This window comes from Tachysurus fulvidraco, chromosome 2, assembly GCF_022655615.1.
Source record: "Tachysurus fulvidraco isolate hzauxx_2018 chromosome 2, HZAU_PFXX_2.0, whole genome shotgun sequence".
In the NCBI taxonomy this organism is placed as follows: Eukaryota; Metazoa; Chordata; class Actinopteri; order Siluriformes; family Bagridae; genus Tachysurus; species Tachysurus fulvidraco.
In genome coordinates, this window is record NC_062519.1 from 21,042,226 (window position 1) to 21,066,638 (window position 24,413).

The 24,413-nt window shown below is 37.1% G+C and overlaps 5 protein-coding genes across 5 annotated transcripts; 1 reads left to right on the forward strand and 4 right to left on the reverse strand.

Annotated features, from left to right (window-relative positions):
* Window positions 1–4,462: 4,462 nt before the first annotated feature.
* LOC113658925 (tubulin alpha-1B chain-like) lies at window positions 4,463–6,777 on the forward strand. The gene is made up of 4 exons (XM_027171418.2): window positions 4,463–4,613; window positions 5,136–5,358; window positions 5,452–5,600; window positions 5,688–6,777. Exons 1-4 carry the CDS (start codon window positions 4,611–4,613, stop codon window positions 6,666–6,668), a joined length of 1,356 nt encoding a protein of 451 aa, XP_027027219.1. The 5' UTR covers window positions 4,463–4,610; the 3' UTR covers window positions 6,669–6,777.
* Window positions 6,778–9,471: 2,694 nt separating this feature from the next.
* On the reverse strand, window positions 9,472–15,491 carry LOC113651103 (histone H2B-like). The gene is made up of 2 exons (XM_027159758.2): window positions 15,064–15,491; window positions 9,472–10,338 (listed from the first exon to the last, which is right to left on the reverse strand). The coding sequence occupies exons 1-2, from the start codon at window positions 15,432–15,434 to the stop codon at window positions 10,332–10,334; spliced, it is 378 nt and encodes a 125-aa protein (XP_027015559.1). The 5' UTR covers window positions 15,435–15,491; the 3' UTR covers window positions 9,472–10,331.
* Window positions 15,492–15,976: 485 nt separating this feature from the next.
* LOC113658969 (histone H3-like) lies at window positions 15,977–18,879 on the reverse strand. Its single transcript, XM_047809791.1, has 2 exons — window positions 18,513–18,879; window positions 15,977–16,350 (listed from the first exon to the last, which is right to left on the reverse strand). The coding sequence occupies exons 1-2, from the start codon at window positions 18,861–18,863 to the stop codon at window positions 16,030–16,032; spliced, it is 672 nt and encodes a 223-aa protein (XP_047665747.1). The 5' UTR covers window positions 18,864–18,879; the 3' UTR covers window positions 15,977–16,029.
* A 420-nt stretch (window positions 18,880–19,299) lies between these two features.
* Window positions 19,300–19,904, reverse strand: LOC113651101 (histone H2A). The gene has a single exon (XM_027159756.2). The coding sequence runs from the start codon at window positions 19,738–19,740 to the stop codon at window positions 19,354–19,356; it is 387 nt and encodes a 128-aa protein (XP_027015557.1). The 5' UTR covers window positions 19,741–19,904; the 3' UTR covers window positions 19,300–19,353.
* A 562-nt stretch (window positions 19,905–20,466) lies between these two features.
* LOC113658964 (histone H1-like) lies at window positions 20,467–21,269 on the reverse strand. The gene has a single exon (XM_047809736.1). It carries the CDS (start codon window positions 21,168–21,170, stop codon window positions 20,607–20,609), a length of 564 nt encoding a protein of 187 aa, XP_047665692.1. The 5' UTR covers window positions 21,171–21,269; the 3' UTR covers window positions 20,467–20,606.
* Window positions 21,270–24,413: the final 3,144 nt, after the last annotated feature.

Here is a 24,413-nt window from a genome sequence, read left to right on the forward strand (position 1 = left end):
GACAATGGAGGTGGAGAACATGGTCCACTCAGACTCAATGTCTCCAACCTCCCTCGGGATCTGGTTGAAGCTCTGTCGGAGGTGGGAGTTGAAGATCTCTCTCACCGTAGACTCTGTCAAACGTTCCCAGCAGACCCTCACAGTACGTTTGGGTCTGCCAAGTCTGTCCAACTTCCTCCCCCACCATCGGATCCAACTCACCACCAGGTGGTGATCAGTTGACAGCTCCACCCTTCTCTTTATCCGAGTGTCCAAGACATACGGCCTGAGGTTAGATGAAACAACCACAAAGTTGATCATCGACCTCCGACCTAGGGTGTCCTGGTGCCATGTGTACTGATGGACACCCTTATGCTTGAACATGGTGTTCGTTATGGACAAACTGTGACTAGCACAGAAGTCCAATAGCAGAACACCACTCGGGTTCAGGTCGGGGGGCCGTTCCTCCCAATCAGTAGAACGACGGAGTCCCCGGTCGGAGCACTTTCCAGCACCCCTTCCAGAGACGCCAAGAAGGTCAGGTACTCTACACTGCCATTTGGCCCATAAGGGCAAATAACCGTGAGAGACCTATCCCCGACCCGAAGGCGCACGGAAACGACCCTTTGGTTCACCGGGGTGAACTCCAACACATGGTTGCTGAGCTGGGGGGCTATGAGCAAGCCCACACCAGCCCGCCACCTCTCACCATGGGCAACTCCAGAGTAGTTTTTATATCAATTATGTCAAATTTTTGAGGTTGTTGTAGTGAGGTCTGACTGACCACATTACAATATGAGGCCGTATTGATTGCCATTCTGATATTAAAGCTAAATGTAAAAAAAAGGTCAAGAGAGTACAAGGAATGATTTATTTATTATGGTGGAGAACCCAGACAGAGCTAACAAGGCAGGGGCACACAAACAGACACACACAAGGAAATGAAAGAACAACATTGGACAAAATAGGAGTAATCATGCAGTTAAATAGTTTTTAATAAGTAAACTCAACACTATGCTCAAATATTTGCTAAAAAAATCCAACTTGCAAATAGTAAACTTAGTTTTAGAATTTTAAACTTAGTTATCTATTTGCAAGTTGGATTTTTTTAGTGTAACATGGAGCTGATCCCCTCAATCTAGACTGGAGTGCTAAAACTAAGGAATAGATAATAGTTCTGAACATGAATCAAATAAATTTTTAGATTTGTTTATATTTAACAAAGATAATTACTTTTGTCAATGAAAACACTGAATACATTTTCTTTGTTGTTTTGTCTGTTAAATAAAGGTTCAAGAAAAGTTTTTAGAAAGTGTTGCAAACTGATCTGTAAATTGGGTTTTTAGCAATCTGGATAGCAAAAGAACAGAAACAGAAAGGGGAAATGTAGCTGGTAGCCAAGAAAATGTAATTAAACTGAAGAATGCTTTCTTTAAAACAACATGAATTAGTATAATACATTTTATCACCTAATGTAATCAAGTCAAGTCATATCAATAAGCTTCTGTTGTCATTTCAACATAAAAGGTAGTGTGTCATGAATGATCCATGAATGATGGCCAATGGACTTCTTGGTTTTGTAAGACTCTCACAGACAGAGAAAGTAACAGACAATTTTTACAAATCAACTGGATTTTTCTCTTGAAATATGACGTATAATCCTGAAACACCATTAGTAAGATCAAATTTAGTGTTATGGCTGCTCGGTTGTTTTGTGTTTTTTTCCTTCTAGTTCTGTGAGAATTGTTCACAGAGTGATGAGCCTTATACCGTTATATTCTGTAGGATCTCAGCTTTCCAATCAACCAAGTTTGTGTTTGTATCTATGGATGAAATATTAAGATTTATTTTTCTGTCTCTCCATTTACCTGCTTAATGTTGGAATTATGCTTTATTTGGAGCTGATCCCCTCAATCTAGACTGGAGTGCTAAAACTAAGGAATAGATAATAGTTCTGAACATGAATCAAATAAATTTTTAGATTTGTTTATATTTAACAAAGATAATTACTTTTGTCAATGAAAACACTGAATACATTTTCTTTGTTGTTTTGTCTGTTAAATAAAGGTTCAAGAAAAGTTTTTAGAAAGTGTTGCAAACTGATCTGTAAATTGGGTTTTTAGCAATCTGGATAGCAAAAGAACAGAAACAGAAAGGGGAAATGTAGCTGGTAGCCAAGAAAATGTAATTAAACTGAAGAATGCTTTCTTTAAAACAACATGAATTAGTATAATACATTTTATCACCTAATGTAATCAAGTCAAGTCATATCAATAAGCTTCTGTTGTCATTTCAACATAAAAGGTAGTGTGTCATGAATGATCCATGAATGATGGCCAATGGACTTCTTGGTTTTGTAAGACTCTCACAGACAGAGAAAGTAACAGACAATTTTTACAAATCAACTGGATTTTTCTCTTGAAATATGACGTATAATCCTGAAACACCATTAGTAAGATCAAATTTAGTGTTATGGCTGCTCGGTTGTTTTGTGTTTTTTTCCTTCTAGTTCTGTGAGAATTGTTCACAGAGTGATGAGCCTTATACCATTATATTCTGTAGGATCTCAGCTTTCCAATCAACCAAGTTTGTGTTTGTATCTATGGATGAAATATTAAGATTTATTTTTCTGTCTCTCCATTTACCTGCTTAATGTTGGAATTATGCTTTATTTCAGTGAATACTGTATCTAGTATTCTAGTTTCTAGTCGAAGAGTTAAGATTCTTCTTTGTTGTTTTGTGCTGCATGTGTAGATACATTCAAGTTTTATTTGTTTATGAACCTGATTTACATATTAAGCCCCTCCCCAGGGGCTCTTCGGATGAAGAGGTGGTTAAGGCTCTGGGTTGTTGATCAGAGGGTTCAAGTCCCAGCACTGCCACTGTTGGGCCCCTGAGCAAGGCCCTTAACCTCTTACGGGCCCTGTGCCGTACACGGCACGGAAGTAGAAGTGACCACTAGGGGCTGACCCAGAAACAAGCTTCAATTCAACTTTAAAGCATCAAATCCTCCAAAAACACGAAAAAACCTATTTACCTAGTAAAGTTTATACTCTCAATAATTTTTTAAGCCCACACACAAAGCACAATATGATTCACAGCCTTCATACAATTAGAAAAAAATTTTGGACAAAACTGACCTAGGTGGCGCTAGACCGGTTTTTCCCTTACCTTTAGACGCATCTCTTTCTTCACTGGGGTAATATATTCCAACAAAAATAATCCACAAAAATCCACACAGGTCCAAGGAATTGAAATCCAAAACGCTCTGGTCGCGCCGCAAATATTCCGTTAGTGTTCTGAAAACTGGAAACAGAAGTGCACCATCATCTGGTTTTGCCGCTCTAACTCCTAATTGGGATATTCAAAAATTCAAAGTCTACATCATATTTATAGCCCAGGTCCTAACGAATCAAATAAGCCCTCATTTGAACCAATCGGTGCTTGTATGGCAGAGATAGACGGCTGGGAAGCCAATGGTGGCATGACCTAATTTTTGGGAACCCGCCTTTGACTGACAATTACTCCTTCCAATAGCAATGAAATGGGCTGGGACCTATACAGCCGTTTAGCCAATAAGCAGACGATTCCAACGGTATATGACATACCTTACATTCTTTGCCTGTGTCTGCGTGAACTGGATGCGCAGAAGAATTCTTGCGTAATCCCTGACCTTTTGTCCCTCTCACAGCTCAGGGTGTCAAGTTACAGGCCTGTTTTCACACCAGATTGATAGAGAGAGAGTCTAGGCTTATTTATTTCAAAGTTATATAGTGAACAAGTACACAAAAACGCTGCACCCGACGACCAGGGCCGTAGAAAAATATTCATATAAAATCCATTTTTGAGTCTTTTGACTTGAATTTCTTTTTGGTGAAAGCCAAGACATGTGGCTATGACTCACAGTTGTTGGTTTGTCTGACCCTGCATTCTGGCCCCAAGCTACAGAGTTGGGATATATGAAAAAATAATTTCAATGTGCTTATATATATATATATATATATATATATATATATATATATATATATATATATATATATATATATATATATATATATATATATATATATGTGTGTGTGTGTGTGTGTCTGTAATTTCTGGGCAGTTTTTGCACAGGACTGTTTTGTGTGTTTCTTTACTTGTATTTTTTTATTATTTTTATACGTACTATTCTTCTTGAGCTCTGTTTCGAGCTATTGTGTTTCATTTTGTTAAATGTTCCAGACAACCTGTTCCTTCTTTCGCTGTAAAGTTTAATAACTATTGCTTTCATCCTTTTGTTCTACTACATTGTAAATTGAAAGCTTTAATTGAGAGCATTTAAAAAACCTTTCATTAATGTCCCCAGGTTGAAAATGTTTTCAGAGGAAGAAATTATTCAAAAATTAAACGCACCAATGAAGTGCGGCTTAGCGTTTCCCCACCAATGAGAGTCAAATTAGGAAGAGGAAATGTCCCGTCTCCATGACGACAGAGCCAAGAAGTATAAATAACTCCACCCCAAATTTAAGACCATTCCGTGTTCTCGCTACAGACTCATTACATTTGAGCTGTGAGAATTCAAGGTCAAATTCAACTTTTTTTTTACAGACGCTTGTATTTAGATACACATTAAAGCCACCGTTTTCAAAATGGTAAGTATTAACTGTCTTATTATTTGTCTAACATAAATATTGCTAGCTACCGATCACTTTATTCATTCGTTATGAATGACGTTTGTAGAATCGTTATGTGGAAATTTATTTTACCTTAATGTATGCAATATAATGTTTCAATCAACTTTGTACTGAATTTACTAAACACTTTAAACTGTTTGATAATATATTTATTCTTAATAAAGAATTAAGGTTTCACACTTAATTATTTCCTTCTATGAAATAAAGACATTTAGAATCAGAATCAGAAGGAGATTTATTGCCTAGGATGCTTGTGCAAACAAGGAATTTGTTTTAGTGTAAAAAAAAAAAATAATAATAATTCTGTTCAGAAGAAATTTAGTGTGCTCTGTTTTAACAGTTACTCACTTAGTGAGGTTACTAACAATTATTAGTTGTGTTCTGCCTCTAGTTTTCTTTTTGGAGAGAGGCCAACAGCACAACAAATATGGCATGTAGCAATAATAAAATGTCTTGCATCTGTCCTTTTTGTTGCCACAGCGTGAGTGCATCTCTATCCATGTGGGTCAGGCTGGTGTCCAGATTGGTAATGCCTGCTGGGAACTCTACTGTCTTGAACACGGCATCCAGCCGGACGGACAGATGCCCAGCGACAAAACCATTGGAGGTGGAGACGATTCCTTCAACACTTTCTTTAGTGAGACTGGAGCTGGAAAACACGTCCCCAGGGCTGTGTTTGTGGATCTGGAGCCTACTGTTATAGGTAAGATTAAGATCTTATGGCACATGACTTTCAGTTACCAGTGCTCTGGATGTTAATGTAATTGATTTATATTTGATTTCTTTTTTCCTTTAGATGAGGTGCGTACTGGAATATACCGCCAGCTGTTTCACCCTGAGCAGCTCATCACAGGAAAGGAGGATGCTGCTAACAACTATGCTCGTGGTCACTACACCATTGGCAAGGAGCTGATTGACCTGGTACTGGACAGGTGCCGAAAACTGGTGAGCACCTTTTGGGCAATTATGTTGTAAAATTATCGATAATCTTTTGAGAAATCAATCTGACCAGCTTTTTAATCATCTCTCCAGGCTGATCAGTGTACAGGGCTCCAGGGTTTCCTGGTTTTCCACAGCTTTGGTGGAGGAACCGGTTCTGGTTTCACCTCCTTGCTGTTGGAACGTCTGTCTGTTGACTACGGTAAGAAGTCTAAGCTGGAGTTCTCCATCTACCCAGCTCCCCAGGTGTCTACAGCTGTGGTGGAGCCCTACAACTCCATCCTGACAACACACACCACCCTAGAGCACTCCGACTGTGCCTTTATGGTAGACAATGAAGCCATCTATGACATTTGCCGTAGGAACCTAGATATTGAGCGTCCTACTTACACCAATCTCAATAGGCTTATTAGCCAGATTGTGTCCTCAATCACTGCCTCTCTCCGTTTCGATGGTGCCCTCAATGTCGATCTTACTGAATTCCAGACCAACTTGGTGCCCTACCCCCGTATTCATTTCCCACTGGCCACCTATGCTCCAGTAATCTCTGCAGAGAAGGCTTACCACGAGCAGCTCTCTGTGGCCGAAATCACAAACGCCTGCTTTGAGCCTGCCAATCAGATGGTAAAATGTGACCCACGTCATGGCAAGTACATGGCCTGCTGCCTGCTTTACCGTGGCGATGTGGTGCCCAAAGATGTGAATGCTGCTATCGGCAACATAAAGACAAAGCGCAGCATCCAGTTTGTGGATTGGTGTCCCACTGGGTTCAAGGTGGGCATCAACTACCAGCCCCCCACCGTGGTTCCAGGTGGAGACCTGGCCAAGGTGCAGAGGGCCGTCTGCATGCTGAGCAACACCACAGCCATTGCCGAGGCCTGGGCCCGTCTCGATCACAAGTTTGATCTGATGTACGCCAAGCGTGCCTTCGTGCACTGGTATGTGGGTGAAGGTATGGAGGAGGGTGAGTTCTCTGAGGCCAGAGAGGACACTGCGGCCCTGGAGAAGGATTATGAAGAAGTTGGTGTTGACTCCATTGAAGGTGAGGGAGAAGAAGAGGGAGAGGAGTATTAAAATTTTAAATGAATGTCATTGTCTACTGTGGGATGTAATAAATCTTAAATAATAATAATAATAAAAAAATCACTGTATGCAAAAACATCAAAATAAACTTTCCAGTTCACACACTTGTTTGTCTTTAATTGCATTGTGCATTCTAATAATAATTATAATAGAAAAAAAAACTCAATTTGCACAGTTTTAGCAGGCAAATAAATATTTAACACACATTGCGAAAGTTTTGAGAAAATAGCACACTGGTAGGCATGTTGGGAGTGTTATAAGGTTCGCAATTTATTTCCCAGGAATGGCTTGGACTGTTCTTAAACATTCTGGCAGCTTTTGTTGTGTGATTTTGTTTTTGCTTTTGTGTATCATGTGTGTTGCACCGCCCTTCCATTAATCTATTAACACACCTGTTCCTTGTGTTTCAATGATAGGCACAGGTTTATATATGGATGACAGTTTTATGCTGAGTTTATCCTTTAGGTGCATGGTCTTACATGCATCAATTTATTATAGTAAAGAAGCAATTTATTTGGCAAGTATGGTTTGTCATTGGGGCTGTACCAAACCCCCACTTCTTACCACACATCCATTACCAAACCCCCATTTCTTACCACACATCCTGCTTTTCTCCATGCTGCTCTTTTTTTTTTTTTGCTGTGCAACATGCCTGAGGTCAACTGTGGGAGTACATATTATCAAAATGCATACCGTTTCTTATAAATTGAGGATTTTTGTTCGGCTGCCTTTGCTGCTGCATCAGCTTTGGCATTGCATTGTGAAATAGTCATTTTCCTGTATGTGCTGCACATTTATATAGCACTATATTTTGTTAATATGACTTCATCCAGGAAAACAGAAATCAGGCCATTATATTTATCTAAAAAGGAAAACCATGTTTCCACAATGTGCCAAAATCATGTGCTACTCTGGAAGCATATATGCTATCAGTATAAATTGTAAGACTTTTGCATTGTAATTTACATGCTTCTGTTAGAGCAATTAACTCTGCTGGTGCAGAGAGGTGTCCTGCTAGTGATTCAACTTTCACTATTTCATATTCTGTGACCATGTCTTACATAACTACTGACTTTTTTCTGGTTTCTGATGGCTGATCCATCTACAAATAGTGCAAGGTCTGGATTCTGCGATGGCACCTCCTTTAATTTGGACCTGCCAATTTAATTTTAAATTAGATAAGATTATATTCAACTTTACTGTCATTATACATGTGCAAGTACAAGTCAACAAAATGCAGTTTTGCATCTAACCAGAAGTGCAATAAGCAGCAAGTACAAGATGTACAGTATTTACAGTATGATTACAATATGAACAGAATAATAATAGGTTGGGCTCTTTAGACATGAAATATACACATTGTTATATATTATATTGACAAATATAATATTTGCAACTGTTACACAATTGTGCTGTTCTCCTTCCAACTGCTGTGAAAGAAGGGGCTGCAAGGTTTAATAGTACAGCATTCCACTTTGACATTTGGCATTTTAGAGTAAGACATTATCTCTCAACCATCGTGCTGTTTGCTGACATACTGTATGTGCTGTTTTCTGTTAAAGGAGTAGATGTTACTGCATCTGGAAATATTCACTGTATTCTACAATGTCACCAGAAGCATTGATTGCTTTTTCAGATGTTCTTACAGATCTTAAATACATAGGCAAAAATAAAGTCAGATATTAGTCAATTATAGTAAATCATTAAATCACAAAAGAGAGACTAATTCACATTTCCGATATTTTATCTGTTCACATATAACCCATACAGGATTTTAAAAAAAAATCCATAGTGTAATAAAATAATACATTTGAAGAAAAAACATGGATATTAAAAAAATGCTTGGGGAATATTATAGAAAATTAAGAAAGTAAGAGAAATAATGGCAAATATCAGGGTTGGAAGTGAAACAAAGATTTCATTATTTGTGTGATAACAAATACATTTATTGGCACAATTTAAACTACAGATTAATGTTAATGGCTGTCTAACAAATAATTATCTAAAGTTCTGCACTCAATCAATTTACACAAAATAGTAAAAAAAAAAGTCATTAGAGAGTACAAGGATTCAGAACGGTGGCATGTGCTTTTTATATATATATATATATATATATATATATATATATATATATATATATATATATATATATATATATATATATATATACACTTGTATGAAACTTGTATAAACTTGTAAAAGTGTATAAACTTGCCACTTTATACACTTTATACAAAATACTGCACATGGACATTTTAAGGACAATCATTAAACACATTTATGTATATACACTATTTTCTCACATATTTTATTATTTATTTATTTACCCAAATTGCATTCCTTTTTACTTTTATGCTTGAATAAAAAAGCATTTCACTGCTTTTGTAAAATAAATAAATAAATAAATAAATAAGCATTTAAAAAAGTAGAAAGCATTTTACTGCATGTTGTACTTTGTATGTATGTGTCAAATAAAATGTGATGTGATTTGATTGATTTGATACACACAAAAAAAATACACACGCAAATGCTCTCTCTCTCTCTCTCTCTCTCTCTCTCTCTCTCTCTCTCTCTCTCTCTCTCTCTCTCTCTCTCTCTCTCATATAGATGTGCTTTATGCAGCACAAGGGGGCTCCGTTACAATTACTACACACAACACTCAGCCGCTACAAATACATCAGTTTCATTTCAGTCTAAATGGAGCTGGAGCTGAATAAAGAAGCAATAGGCTGAATTATTGTTATTATCTAATTCATAAATACAAATTAAAATAGAGTAACATGGACAAAATATGTTAAAGAAAAATAGTGTTTATTCTTTGTTTTGTGTTTAAACAGAGCGAAAATCACCAGTGTTTATTATTATGAGCTAATTATGGCCACAGGTACAGAGCTCTAAAATTTCAATGAATGTTTGATTGCCAATTTTGCTTTTATTTGCGCCTACAATTTGCTCATTTAAGTAGTAGTAGTACTGTTGCTGCTTCCTTTATTATTATTATTATTATTATTAGTAGTAGTAGTAGTAGTAGTAGTAAAACTCACAATGGTTACAAATAGTTGCAGGTTACTATTATTATTAGTAGTAGTATTTTTTATTATTCTTTTTTTTTTACCCGGTGCTACATTTGCACATTTTAGAATACAAGAAAACAATAAAAGCAATAAATTACATAATTAAAACTTACTGTTATGAATACTATTTGATCTTATATGTTGTTGGCCAAATTTCAAAATTACAACAATACATTTAGTTCTTGACTTATAATCTTTCAAACTAGATTACACTTGTCATATACAGTTCGGTCCATATATATTTGGACACATGCACATTTTTAGGTTTTTTTTTTAGGTATTTACTGTACCAAAACATATTCAAGTTATAGTTGTATAGATATAGTGGGCTGAAATAATTTGAGGGTATTTGCATCCAAATTGGAGTAAGGGTTTAAGAATTGAGTGATCTTGAGTGTAGCCACCCTCCTTTTTTCAAGGGACCAATTTTTGTAAATTGGACATTTGAATCAAAAGCTGTTTCATGGACAGGTGTAGGCTATTCCTTCATTATTTCTTCATCAATTAAGCAAGTAAAATGGCTGGAGTTGATTCCAAGTGTGGTATTTGGTGATGTCCATGGTCTCCAGACTTCAGGCAGTCATTGCCTGCAAAGGATTTTCAACAAAATATTAAAAATGAACATTTTATTTATGATTATATTCATTTGTCTAATTACATTTGAACCCCTGAAAATGGGGGACTGTGCATAAAAATTGTTGCAGTTCCTGAACCTTTTACCTGATAATTTTGTTCAACCACTTGAATTAAATCTGAACGTCTGCTCTTCAAATGCATCTTTTTTTTTTTTTTTTTTTTCATTTTATTCTATGGCATACATAGCCAAAAGTATGAAAATTGTGCCTGTGTCCAAATATATATGGACCTAACTGTGTATATATATATATATATATATATATATATATATATATATATATATATATATATATATATATATATATATATATATATATATATATAACATGTTTCAGTTATGTCTGTATATTCTGTACTGCTTTTGATTTCTTTCTTTCTTTCTTTCTTTCTTTCTTTCTTTCTTTCTTTCTTTCTTTGTGTATGGTATTGGTTGGTTCTAAAATTCTGAATTTTGGTTAACCCTTAGTTTGAATAATGCATATATCAGTGATTAATAACCAGTTCACATTGATTTCCAGATTCTGGCTGTCACACAAACTATTAGAATCACACTTCATTGCTCTGCTTTCAGTACAATAGAGTGTACAGTGTATCAGACTCTGTTGTTCAGCTGTTGTATTGTTTATTTATAACAGAGTCTACTTATATACATGTAATCTAACATAGATGTTCAAATGATGGCCACCAAAAGGTTTTGTTTTGACCCACGTTTGATGTTTGAATGTTGACTTCAATGAGCTTTCCTTGTGAATGACACTGAGTTTTAGAATGAGATTAGTGTTGGAGAAAATGTAGCTCACTTAGACTATAAACCTTATAGATTCTGCAATATGTTGTGTTTTACAGCTGATAACATGACTCCTGAAATTACAAGTTAATTGATTTATATTTATATATGTCTCTATCTCTCCCTTTTTTTGTGGTTGTGTGTGTTTGTCTGAGTGAAAGACGTGTAAAGTCTGGTGGTAGAAACAGGATTTTTTGGCAATTGTAATTACAAATTAAAATATAGTAGCACTGATGAAATACATACCTGAAATAAAGTGTTTTCCTTTGTTTTGTTAATCTCTCTCTCTCTCTCTCTCTCTCTCTCTCTCTCTCTCTCTCTCTCTCTCTCTCTCTCTCTCTCTCTCTCTCACAGACAGACACACACACACACACAGAGAGAGAGAGAAAAGGATATTTGTACCTTTTATGAGAAAGTGGGTGGTTAAAAAATAATTTATAAAAAAGTTTCTTTTTTTCTTGCTCTTCCTATCCTCTTTCTCTATGAGTTCATATCTTTTATCCATCCAGTCTTTCTTTCCATTGCCTTTGTCACATGTATTAAAAGGACAACGTGAGTTGATAAACTTTTTCCCCTCAAGACAGATATCTTTTCTTATTTTTTTGGTCAACAGGACTTTAGGTGAATGTTCAGCTAACGTCACTGCACTGAGTCACAAAAAATCTCAGAACTGTTTATAAATTTAATTGAATTTGAATTATTATTCATATATTGTTTTTTAATTGTTGTTCTGCATACTGCTGTATTTTTTATTTTTATTGTTTTCCATTTTTCTTTTCTTCACTTTGTTCACTTTCTAGCCATTTAAAATTAGATCCAATAAATAGATTAGAAAATTAAAATTATAAACAGGTCAAAGGTTAATTTAGATCGGATTTTACAAATTAGGAACGACTTTATAAATAGGCCAAACCAAAATCATACATCTATAACATTGGGATTTAATTTGATTAGATTTTGAAATCTGCTGATATGTATTTTATATGTTCATTGTTCACATACCATTTTGGATTTAATATACAGCTTTTATATAAATATTTTTGCTAAGCTGATTACACCTTATGATGTCTGTTTGTCTTCAGTTTTTCACCACTGCTCTTCTTGAACCTACACATTTGCCCACTTACTCTTTTAATTGTCCCATTCACTCACACTCATCTAAGTCACAGGGTGGAGCTATAATTCATAAGGGTCCGTGATTGTAAATATATTTACATTATTGCATATTTATATTATTGTATGAAAATTTTCTGAAATACTCAAACTAGCTCATTTTGTACAATAGAACATGACATCACTCAGATCATATTTTTCAGATTATATTCTGATATTTGATTTGAATAATAACTGAAGCACTTGACCTGTATCTGTTTGATATTATCCATAGCACTGCTGCTGTTCTCTTATTCATTCATGTTGGAACCCTCTTTATTTTTATATGAGGTGCATTTCTTCCAGCTGCATGTTTTTTTTTTTGTTTTTTTTTTAGGTCTGTGGTTAACTGATAAAAAGTTTTTTAGAAACCTCTTGCATGTGTCTATGACATTTTGTATAGTTTTTGTACAGCCTGTCACTGACTCTGTATTATGTCTGTGTTATGTTTCTAAAAGAACAGTGATAAAGTACAGAATCTGAGAGCTTTAAACCTCTGATAATAAGTTCATTAGAGTCTCTGGTTGTTTCTGTCTCAAATATTGCTGTATGTGCTGAACTTTACATGTCTCTAGAAAACCAGGAAGTGATGCTGTTGTAGTTTAACTGTACAGATCATCAGTTCACATCAGTGACAGTGAACTGAGGCACCAATAAAACACAGAACTATTCCACTGTTGCTGTTCAACTCACTGCATCTGACTTCACCTCTTAAACATCTTTACATTGTCTTGTGATTTTTCTTTTATTGTTCATGAATCCTGGTTTTAAGTTTGAATAAATAATATGAATAAAAAACAACTATTAAATAAATAAAATAAATTAAATAAATAAAAAACATTCCTGAGACAGGAAACTTATTAAGTTTGCACACGATTTATATTTTCAGTACTTATCGAAATATACCTGCATGATCTTCAGTAATTGAAAGGTCTAGACTGCAGGCAGCCGATTTAGCACCGGACTCTTCTACGACGAAGCTATGCTATTGTAATAGCTGCAGTATTTGGTTTTCATTGTAATAATAAATTTGATGTTTTCCATTAAATGTGTGTGTGATCCTGCACACAACCTACATGCAACATCTTCTCACTCCTCACACAACTGCTATTCAAAACAAGGATACATAATGTAAGAAGTGTTTTTAAATGTTTGTCTGTTTGTTACCAAATGATAAAAAGAGCACACAGATTAAATAATTAATAAGCTAAATAATACACAAATAATAATATCATTGTGGATGGATGTTGACCGCCATCGTGTGGCCAAATTTAGGAAGTGCAGGTTACTCAAACCTTAGAAATATAATTTGTAGTAAATATTATTATTAGTATTAATAATAATAATAATAATAATAATAATAATAATAATATTTGTAGTAGTAGTAATTTATTAGTTCATTTTTATTTATTTACTATTATTGCTAATACTAATAATACTAATACTGCAATTAGACCAGTCTTACACAAAATCAAACACGATGAAAGAATACAAGGTGTAAAAACAATGGCAGGAAGAGTGGTTAAGGTTACAGCTTATGCTGATGATTAATTCAAAGTGAATGTTAATTAAAATTGTTATAAAGGTGATAATGAGACATTTCAAGAAATATTAAAAAATATCTGGCACTAAACTGAATCAAAACAAAACAGAAGCATGTATGGCTGAGCAATAGTGTTGTTCCACCCTAGACACCCAAACCAAAGAAGAGGTGAAAGTATTAGGCTTATCAATTACAAACAGTAATTGTGCTGATAAATAATATTAAATAAAAACTGAAATTGAAAACTGGAAATAGCTAATTATAAAACAAGAATTCAGTTAATTAAGACATTTGTATTGTCTAAATTATTGTCTTTGCCCCTGACAATAAAATGATAATAAAATTAAAAAAGTGTGTGTTGGTTTTATATGGGGAAACAATAGAAAAGTTACAACACAAACATTTCTATACAAACCAACAAAGTTGGGACGTCTGAGTGCTACTGATCTGGGTGATAAATTAAACATAGCTTTTTGTAAACACGTGACAGAGGCTGAAAAGAAGGACTGAATGGATAAGAGACATGAACTCATGGAGAAAGAGGATAGGAAGAGCGAGAGAAAACTTACCTTTTTAATAAACTAGTATACAGAGATTTTACATTTAAATATAAAGACTGGTTTAAACAATGTAACAAAAGTATATATGTGAAAATAAATAAGTATGAGTATAGTGAAATATAAAACATCTTACTTTAAATGAAAGTGAACAATGTATTAAAAATGTAAACTTAAAGCTTATATTATAAAACATTAGTGATGTATTATGGCTTGTAACTATTGAAGACTTGCTGTGAGATGTGTAGTTAAATATAGTTTTGCATATAGTTCATTTACAAAAGAATGCCCTGTAAATGAACAGGTAACTTCAAAACTTTTTCATTGTAACTTTGAACAATGTTTTAAACTCATGGTATCTGGAGTCTGTTACCTAGTGAACCAGCATTAATATATCCAATGATATTGTTCAATAATGTTTGAAATAAAAAGCAAAATCCTTAGCAAAGCTAATAATTGCAAATACAAATTAAAATATAATAGCACTGATGGAATAAATAGATTAGAAATTTTATTGATCGTTTACAGCCTGTGTGTGTCCTCGACTTACAGAAAGGAGATTTGCACGTTGTATGAAAAAGTAGGTGGCTCTTAAAAGAGCCTTTGTGTTGATAAAGACGGCGGTAAGGCGCTTTACTTGGAGCTGGTGTACTTGGTGACGGCCTTTGTGCCCTCAGACACGGCGTGCTTGGCCAACTCTCCGGGAAGCAACAGACGCACGGCAGTCTGGATCTCCCTAGAGGTGATGGTGGAGCGCTTGTTGTAGTGAGCCAGACGAGAAGACTCACCGGCGATGCGCTCAAAAATGTCGTTGACGAACGAGTTCATGATGCCCATGGCCTTAGAGGAGATCCCGGTATCAGGGTGCACCTGCTTCAGGACTTTGTACACGTAGATGGCGTAACTCTCCTTCCTGGTCTTTCTGCGCTTCTTGCCGCCTTTCCCTGCAGTCTTGGTCACGGCTTTCTTGGAACCCTTCTTGGGCGCGGTCTTAGCTGGTTCAGGCATGGTGTTGCTGTTCGAGTGAACTGCGCGAAAATGAGTAACACCTACCTAGCAGCTGCTGTATATACAGGCTGAGATTGTAATTATGCACAAGAGAACAAATGTGTGTTATTGGTCAAAATCCCAAAGCGCCTCCTCCCGCTCCTCCTACACACTTACTCCTCCCCACTGTTCCCGCTGTGCTTTGTTCCCCTTCCGCCATTTTACACTCAACTTCGTGTTTTATGACAAAAAAAAGGGGGGGGGGGAGAGATCCTATTTCTACCACCAGACTCTGCACGTGTTTCACTCACACTATGAAAGAAAACAAAACAAAAAAAAAAAAAGTAAAATCAAGAGGTATATACATGATTTTGCATCACACACTAGACGAAAGAAGAGAACTATAGAGAGAAATACCAAATCAATGGACTAACATTATTCGTACTCAAGAACATCGATTATATACATATATCTGATATGTTTTATACACGACTTTTAACGTCATTCGCGTCTTTTCCCGACACATACAAATACAGTAAAGAAGGAACATCTCTTTGTGGATATTTGGGTGGCTCTTAAAAGAGCCGTTGTGTTGACGTGGTTCGGAGTTGAATGTTTATCCGCCGAAGCCGTACAGAGTACGTCCCTGGCGTTTCAGAGCGTACACCACATCCATGGCGGTGACGGTCTTTCTTTTGGCGTGCTCGGTGTAGGTGACGGCGTCGCGGATGACGTTCTCCAAGAAGACCTTCAGCACACCGCGAGTCTCTTCGTAGATCAGGCCGGAAATACGCTTAACACCGCCACGGCGAGCCAGACGGCGAATAGCCGGCTTGGTGATTCCCTGGATATTATCGCGAAGGACCTTACGATGACGCTTAGCGCCCCCTTTGCCGAGTCCCTTACCGCCTTTACCTCTACCAGACATGCTGCTGCTCTCTCGAAGTGAAGCCGCGCAATAAAATACACCACACAGAGGCTGATTACTTATCCTCCATCTCCTGGACCCAGTTGAGAACAGGCAAGGAGGCGGGTCAAAGGCCAGCGCTCAAACAATAGAACACGTTCATAAACAAAGAGAAAGCCACAGCTTTTAACTTACTAGTGAATTTTTCTGCTGCAACCTCTCTGTACACACAAGGATCATCATCATCATTATTGTTATAAGACTTAGTAGTAGTAGTAGTAGTAGTAGTAGTAGTAGTAGTAGTAGTAGTAGAATTTAACCCAAGGTATGCAAAGTAAATATTTCAATAAAAATATACAGACAAACACTTAGCAATGTATGGAGGTTAGTAAAATGGTGTGGTTGGACAACATTAAACTTCACTGTTTAGATGTAAAACGTCCATTTGAGCACGTCTGTGGCTTGAGGCCTGTATTCTATACTCCTTGGTCCACTACTAGGGGGCCCGGTGTTCCCTGTTCGTCTGGGTACATTAAACCGAGTCCATGTTTAACCCTGAGAGTAGATTACAAGCAACACAGAAAGGAATGCAAAGACAAGATTCAGGGGTCATTTTATCAGCTGTAAAACACAAAATATTATATAATCTATAAGGTTTATAGTCTAAGTGAGCTACATTGTCTCCAACACTGATCTCATTCTAAAACTCAGTGTCATTTACAAGGAAAGCTCATTGAAGTCAAAATTCGAACATCAAATGTGGGAAACCAGACAGAACCAAACAATACACAAAGAATAAAAGAAAAAAAGAAAAAAAAATCAAAAGCAGTACAGAATGTACAGACATAATTGAAATACGTTTTAAATATACAGTACACACACACACACACACACACACACACACACACACACACACACACACCACACAAACACACATTAGGTCCATATATAGGTCCATACTTTTGGCTATGTATGCCACAGAATAAAATTAAAATGTAAAAGATGCATTTGCAGAGCAGACGTTCAGCTTTATTTCAAGGGGTTGAACAAAAATATTAAGTAAAATGTTCAGGAACTGCAACCATTTTCATGCACAGCCCACTATACCTATACAACTATAGTCTGTATATGTTTTGGTAAATACCTTAAAAAAAAACCTAAAAGTCTCAGTCTGGTATAGCAGGGCATTGCAGCGGGTGGTGAAAACCGCCCAGAGCATCACAGGAACTCCAATTCCTGCCATGGAGGACCTCCACAAGAAGGTCTACGTTGAGCTTTCAGCCTTTTTTAAATTTTATTTTATAGTAATAGACATCTGTATATTATATTCATAGCACATACTGTATATATTCATTTGTATATTATATTCATAGAACATACATATCTGTGAATTACTGTTTAAAGTAAAAGCCATATATTTTGTTACAGCACATATCCTTCTGTAAATCTGTTCTGTTCATCTATTATGTGCATAGTACACACACACACATCTGTAAATCACTTCCTAATTACCAATTTATTTATTTAAATCCTGTAAAAAAAAAAAAACAACAACAACAACTGTATATCCTGCACTTGCTACTATTGCACTCTGGTTAGACCTAAACAGCATTTCCTTGCCTTGTACATGTGTAATGACAAAGTTGAATCTAATCTAATCTAATCTAAAATTGTGCCTGTGTCCAAATATATATGGACCTAACTGTATATGAAAATTGTAATCTTGTTTGAAAGATTATCAGTCAAGAACTAAATGTTCTATTGCAATTTTGAAATTTGGAAAATAACTTAGCAAATAGTATTCATAACAGTATTTTTTTAATTATGTAATTTAATTTAGTTTCCTTGTTGTTGTTGAAAGTAGTAGCAATGTATTTATGTTCAATTACTCTTCCTATCCCTCAACACAATTTTCCTTACACAAACACACTGTACTGTCTTGAAATAATTTCTCTAAAGCAAATTCACGTTTACATGCATGTGTTAATATATACATTTACATACATACATATTTATATAAATTAAAGTGATGCTTACACGATAATTTCACACACAAAGACATGAAGAAGTGCTCATTTATCAGAGAGAATGTGGTGGCTCTTAAAAGAGCCTTTGTGTACATTATAGAGAATTTAAGCGCGCTCTCCGCGAATACGGCGGGCCAGCTGAATGTCCTTAGGCATGATGGTCACTCGCTTTGCGTGAATGGCGCAAAGATTGGTGTCCTCGAACAGACCGACCAGGTATGCCTCGCTAGCCTCCTGCAAGGCCATGACGGCCGAGCTCTGGAAACGCAAATCGGTCTTAAAATCCTGAGCGATTTCTCGGACCAAGCGCTGGAAGGGCAGCTTACGGATAAGCAGCTCAGTAGACTTCTGATAACGGCGGATCTCCCTGAGAGCCACGGTGCCGGGCCTGTAACGGTGAGGCTTCTTCACGCCGCCGGTAGCCGGGGCGCTCTTGCGAGCAGCCTTAGTGGCGAGCTGCTTCCTGGGCGCTTTGCCACCAGTGGATTTACGGGCGGTCTGCTTGGTTCTTGCCATTGCGTTGATCTGTGAATTTCACGGAGTAGAAGCACAATAAACGTCGCTGACGAACGCTGTCTTTTTAAGCCCTAACGCCGCCCTGTTGTCATTGGGCGTATTGAAAGCACACGTCTGCCATTGGATAGAACGTGTTACGTCACCTGATGACTATTGGATCGTTCTCTGTCACTGACAGTTCGAAACCCAAACCGCCCGCCCCTATTCTATTGGCGTTCTCAGTAACACAGCGCTTTTGTTGTCTGTCAGCAACCTACCGTCTCATTCTATCATTTAGACAGCAGGCTTCACCATCATTTATTATTATTAGTCATCAGTGTTAAAACAAGACCGGTTATTATTATCATCGTCAGATTTTAATGCTTATTCGGGGAATTGTCACACTCACAGTATTAATAAAAAACTAGGATGAAATTGCACTTTTTCAGAGAAAGTGGGTGGCTCTTAAAAGAGCCTTTTTGAGTGGTGAGAAACGCAGCAGTGCGCGAGTTTACTTGGTCTTGACGGCCTTCTCAGTCTTCTTGGGCAGCAGCACGGCCTGAATGTTGGGCAGTACACCTCCCTGAGCGATGGTCACTCCTCCGAGCAGTTTGTTCAGCTCCTCGTCGTTACGCACAGCAAGCTGCAGGTGGCGGGGAATGATGCGGGTCTTCTTGTTGTCACGGGCGGCGTTGCCAGCCAACTCGAGGATCTCAGCAGTCAGGTACTCGAGCACTGCGGCCAAGTAAACCGGAGCGCCGGCACCGACGCGCTGGGCGTAATTACCTTTACGCAGAAGCCTGTGCACACGACCCACAGGGAACTGCAGTCCAGCTCTGGATGAACGAGTCTTGGCCTTAGCCCTAGCTTTGCCGCCGGTTTTACCTCTTCCGCTCATCTTGTAGTTCAGACAAGTTCCAAGAGCAACAGCGAAATAACAGCGCTGTTCTTCTAGCGCTCTGTGATATATAACCAACACGTCAACTCTCTTATTGGCTAAGATCCTTGTGACCGAAGAACCAATCCGAAACACGCCGTAGAATTCCAGCGTCAGTCCATCATTCTATTCTACGCCACATACCCCTCCCATTCCCGTGTGTGACACTGTGTGTGTGTGTGTGTGTGTGTGTGTGTGTGTGTGTGTGTGTGTGTGTGTGTGTGTGTGTGTGTGTGTGTGTGTGTGTGTGTGTGTGTGTGTGTGTGTGTGTGTGACACTGTGTGTGTGTGTGTGTGTGTGTGTGTGTGTGTGTGTGTGTGTGTGTGTGTGTGTGTGTGTGTGTGTGTGTGTGTGAGAGAGAGAGAGAGAGAGAGAGAGAGAATGAAAATTAAAAAAAAAGACTGATTGCATACATATCATTGTAGAGAGAAAATATTTTGTCAACTGATTTATAATCAGGAGCCTTATTATTCACTGATTTTATAGCTATAAATCATATATTAGTATAAAAGAGAGTGAAGACATGCATTTGCATTTAAAATGTAAACTGGCCAATTCTCCTAAGTTGTCCATACGCTTATGTGAACGTGAATGTACAACTCTGTAGCTTCCTAAACACTCGGTACAGAATCCACTAAAGTCATCATGGAGTCATCATTTTGACTATGATGTCTATCAGAATAGTAAACAGCTCTTTAAGGGAAAATATGGGTGGCTCTTAAAAGAGCCGTTTGAGGAGTATAAAACAAACACGTTTACTTCTTCTTGGGAGCCTTTTTGACCTTCACCGCTTTGGGCTTTGCAGTCTTGGGCTTTACAGCCTTTACCTATTTGGGGGTCGCCAGCTTTTTGGCCCTCTTGGGGCTCTTGGCTGCCTTCTTGGGGGTCGCCGGCTTTTTGGCTGCCTTCTTGGGACTTTTGGTGGCTTTCTTGGCGGCAGCGACGGGCTTCTTCGTCTTCTTGGGCGACTTCTTGGCTGCAAGTTTCTTGGCCGCTACTTTCTTGGGCTTCTTAGCCGCGGCGGGTTTTTTGGCGGCTGCCTTTGTTGTTTTGGGCGCGGTTTTCTTTGCGGGCTTCTTAACTTCGGTCTGCTTGTTCAGCTTGAAAGATCCAGACGCGACGGTGCCTTTGGTCTGCACCAGAGTGCCTTTAGTAATGAGGCCCTTGACGGCGAGCTTGACGCGAGAGTTGTTCTTCTCCACGTCGTATCCGCCGGCAGCCAAAGCTTTCTTCAGGGCGGCAAGAGACACGCCGCTCCTCTCTTTGGACGAGGAAACCGTTTTGACGATAAGCTCGCCGACGCTAGGGCCTGTTTTCTTGGTCCTCGAAGCTGCCTTCTTTTTGGGCGCTTTGACCGGCACGGTGGTGGGAGCGGGAGCAACTTCAGCCATCTCTCTCTGGGAGCTAATAGTAGAATAACCGAGTGTAACGCTGTGTAACACAGGAACCTTCCTCCACTCGACCGGGAGGGGTCTGGCCTTAAAAGTAAGCATGAGAACGTTGTAGACTCAACCCGACTGTGGCTGAATGACTGCGCTTCCGAGACACAGTGACAAGTGTGTTTTCTCTCAGGCTCGGGGCTTGTAAGTCGTGTTTACAGAGTTGCTGGAGAACCTTGTGAATGACACTGATGTATTTGTAGCGACTGAGTGTTGTGTGTAGTAATTGTATTAGAGCTCCGTTTGTGCTGCGTAAAGCACATGTATACTGGAGACTTTGTTTTGTGTGTGTGTGTGTAATTATTTTTTTTCCTGCCATTGTTCTGAATCCTTGTACTCTCTAGGACTAATAATAATAATAATAATAATAATAATAATAATAATGTTATTTTGTGTAAATTGATTTTAGAGTTCCCCCTGTTGTTCTTGGTTTCCTGTGTGTGTGTGTGTGTGTGTGTGTGTGTGTGTGTGTGTGTGTGTGTGTGTGTGTGTGTGTGTGTGTGTGTGTGTGTGTGTGTGTGTGTGTGTGCTTCTGTGTTGATTGATGCAGTGCTTCAGAGAAAGAATTCATTGACAGTCATTAACATTAATCTCCAGTTTTAATTGTGCCAATAAATTTATTTGTTATCACACAAATAATGAAATCTCTGTTTCACTTTCAGCCCTGATATTTGGCATTATTTCTCTTACCTTTTAAATTTTCAATAATGTTCCCCAAGCACATTTTAATATCCATGTCCATGTTTAATATCAATGTTTTTTCTACAAATTAAATTAATTTATCACACTATGAATTTTTTTTAAATCTTCTTTGGGTTATATGTGGACATATAAAATTAGGAAGTATAAATGAATTATTTTTATATGAACATGTCATCTCCGAGCTACATGCTGAATTATTAGTCTCTCTTCTGTGATTAAGTAATTTACTATAATTTTGTGTGTGTGTGTGTGTGTGTGTGTGTGTGTGTGTGTGTGTGTGTGTGTGTGTGTGTGTGTGTGTGTGTGTGTGTGTGTGTGTGTGTGTGTGTGTGTGTGTGTGTGAATATTTAACTTGACTGTCACTGCTAGATAATCTGCAGGTAGGCAAGACAAGTTTATTTGTATTGCACATTTCATACACAGAGGTCATTAAAAGTGCTTTACATAGAAATTAGAAAAGAGCTTATAAGAGAGAAAAAATATGTGTAAAAATAAGATACACACGATAAAATCATAATAAAAACAAAGAACAATTAAAGAAAATACATGTGATTTTAATAAAAACAGTTTAAAGTATGTTAAAAAGAATAAAACAGGAGTAAAAGTGATTTGGATAAAAGTGCAGTCAGTGTGAAGCAGCACAGCGCTCATTCAGTAAATGCAGAGTTAAATTAATCTTGATTTAAAAGTGTCTACTGTTAAAGCACATTTGATCTCTTCACTTGAATTTTCACTTTCAAATATTCTAATAAAAAAAAAATCACGTATCTCAGTTCAGAAGGAGCTCTTATATGAAATGTTACTTCGAATGTTTTACTCACAGTTCATATTAAAGTCTGTAATCCACCTGAATTGACAAAGTTCACTGTTTATCAGTTCAGTCATATAAAAAGAAACCCCAGTGGGAAGAGAGATGACCCTGATGTAGAGATAAGTGTCCTGGTGCCACCCACTGTACTTTTGGGTAGTTTAGATTAGGGCATGCAGCTAGTTTTTATTTTCTGTCAATTTGGTTGCTCAAAAAAAATGGGGAAAAAGGGAAAATGTCATATTGCGATTATTGAGGTCAATATTGCGACTGCGATATGCGATTGTGATATAATAAACAAATGGTATCATGAGTCAACTTGATTGGTTCTCAAGGAAAATGCACACACAGATTACTGATAATGCTGAAAATTGTGTTTCTAAACTCAAACTAGCAACAACAACAAACAAATGCAAAACGTTTTCAAATTAAAATATAAAATAACACATTGCTGATTAATGAAAAGCCTAAGATCAAAACTCTAGGGGTGTGTGTGTGTGTATATTATATAAGCATGCAAGTTATACATGGTATTGCATACACCATTATCGATAATATTTGGAGCAATATTACATGTAAAGGTGATTATTCTGGGGAAGGATTTATCTTTTGTCCTTTACCTGGCCTTTAATCAGGAGGGCTGCTTCTTTGGTGTCTTTTCATATAACAGTGAAGTCCTTTTCTGGAGATTTTCTTCTTGTTGTTTTTTTCTCTCCTTAAAATTAGCATAAAGCCTCATAGTGTCTGGTGTTGTTTATATTGAATAAAAATCACATTCAATAACCAATAAACAAATATAATAATTCACTATAACTCTAATGTATAACATTTTTAAATGCTGTCTATGTTCAGTGGAACATTCTTGTCTGACGTAAGTGAACATTTCCTTACAAATCTAAAATACATGATTTAGTCATAATAGTTTTATTCTCTTCTTTAGATCAACCAGAAACTGATGATTTAATTGAGGACAGAGAAGATCACAGTGAATTGGTGCAATTCACTGCAGAAAATAATACTCCAGTAGTAAATAAAGTCTGAGCTCTAAATATGAATTTTTAAGTTATCTTTAGGTTAATGATAATTTTGGACTAACTGTTAAGCGGTTATATTTAATATATTAGCATGATGTTAAATATCTTTCTAAAGATAATAATAATAATTGAAAGGTAAACACGCTAGATTAGATATACCTTTATTTTTTCCCTGTGTGGACATTTCTATGTTACAGTAGCAAAGGAAAGTAAAAGTTTGGAAAAAAAATTCTGCCTCATTTTCAAAAATAATATTTGTGATAAAAAGATAATTGTGACTGTATCTCTCAAAAAACTGACTTTACATCTCAGAACACTGACTTTTCTCCTTGCGACACACATCCACTAGATGGCGACATCTGACCGCAGTAAGTGAACCACACAATGTGCTGCATCTGTTGCTGCGCTCTTTCAGTAAACTTTCATCCTCAACATTATCCAAAAATGGTTAGCCAAAGAGAGTGAGAGACAGCATAACCCAAAGACATCATCATACTATGGTGAAAACACATTAAAAAATCCGAAAACACAACGACAAGTCAGACAACCCGGAAAAGGTAGGTATAGTTTGTAGATGGAAACTTACCGATCATCGGACGAGACACGGAACAGAAATCAATACACTGATGCCGACAAAAGTATGATGACCCC

Coding starts and splice junctions, on each gene's coding strand:
- LOC113651103 (XM_027159758.2), bottom strand. CDS start 15,434: ATGCCTGAACCAGCTAAGACCGCGCCCAAGAAGGGTTCCAAGAAAGCC.
- LOC113658925 (XM_027171418.2), top strand. Junction 5,359..5,451: donor TCTGGAGCCTACTGTTATAG/GTAAGATTAAGA, acceptor TTTTTCCTTTAG/ATGAGGTGCGTACTGGAATA. Junction 5,601..5,687: donor TGGACAGGTGCCGAAAACTG/GTGAGCACCTTT, acceptor TCATCTCTCCAG/GCTGATCAGTGTACAGGGCT.
- LOC113651101 (XM_027159756.2), bottom strand. CDS start 19,740: ATGAGCGGAAGAGGTAAAACCGGCGGCAAAGCTAGGGCTAAGGCCAAG.
- LOC113658969 (XM_047809791.1), bottom strand. CDS start 18,863: ATGGCAAGAACCAAGCAGACCGCCCGTAAATCCACTGGTGGCAAAGCG. Junction 16,351..18,512: donor GCGCCATTCACGCAAAGCGA/GTGACCATCATG, acceptor TCACTTCGAGAG/AGCAGCAGCATGTCTGGTAG.
- LOC113658964 (XM_047809736.1), bottom strand. CDS start 21,170: ATGGCTGAAGTTGCTCCCGCTCCCACCACCGTGCCGGTCAAAGCGCCC.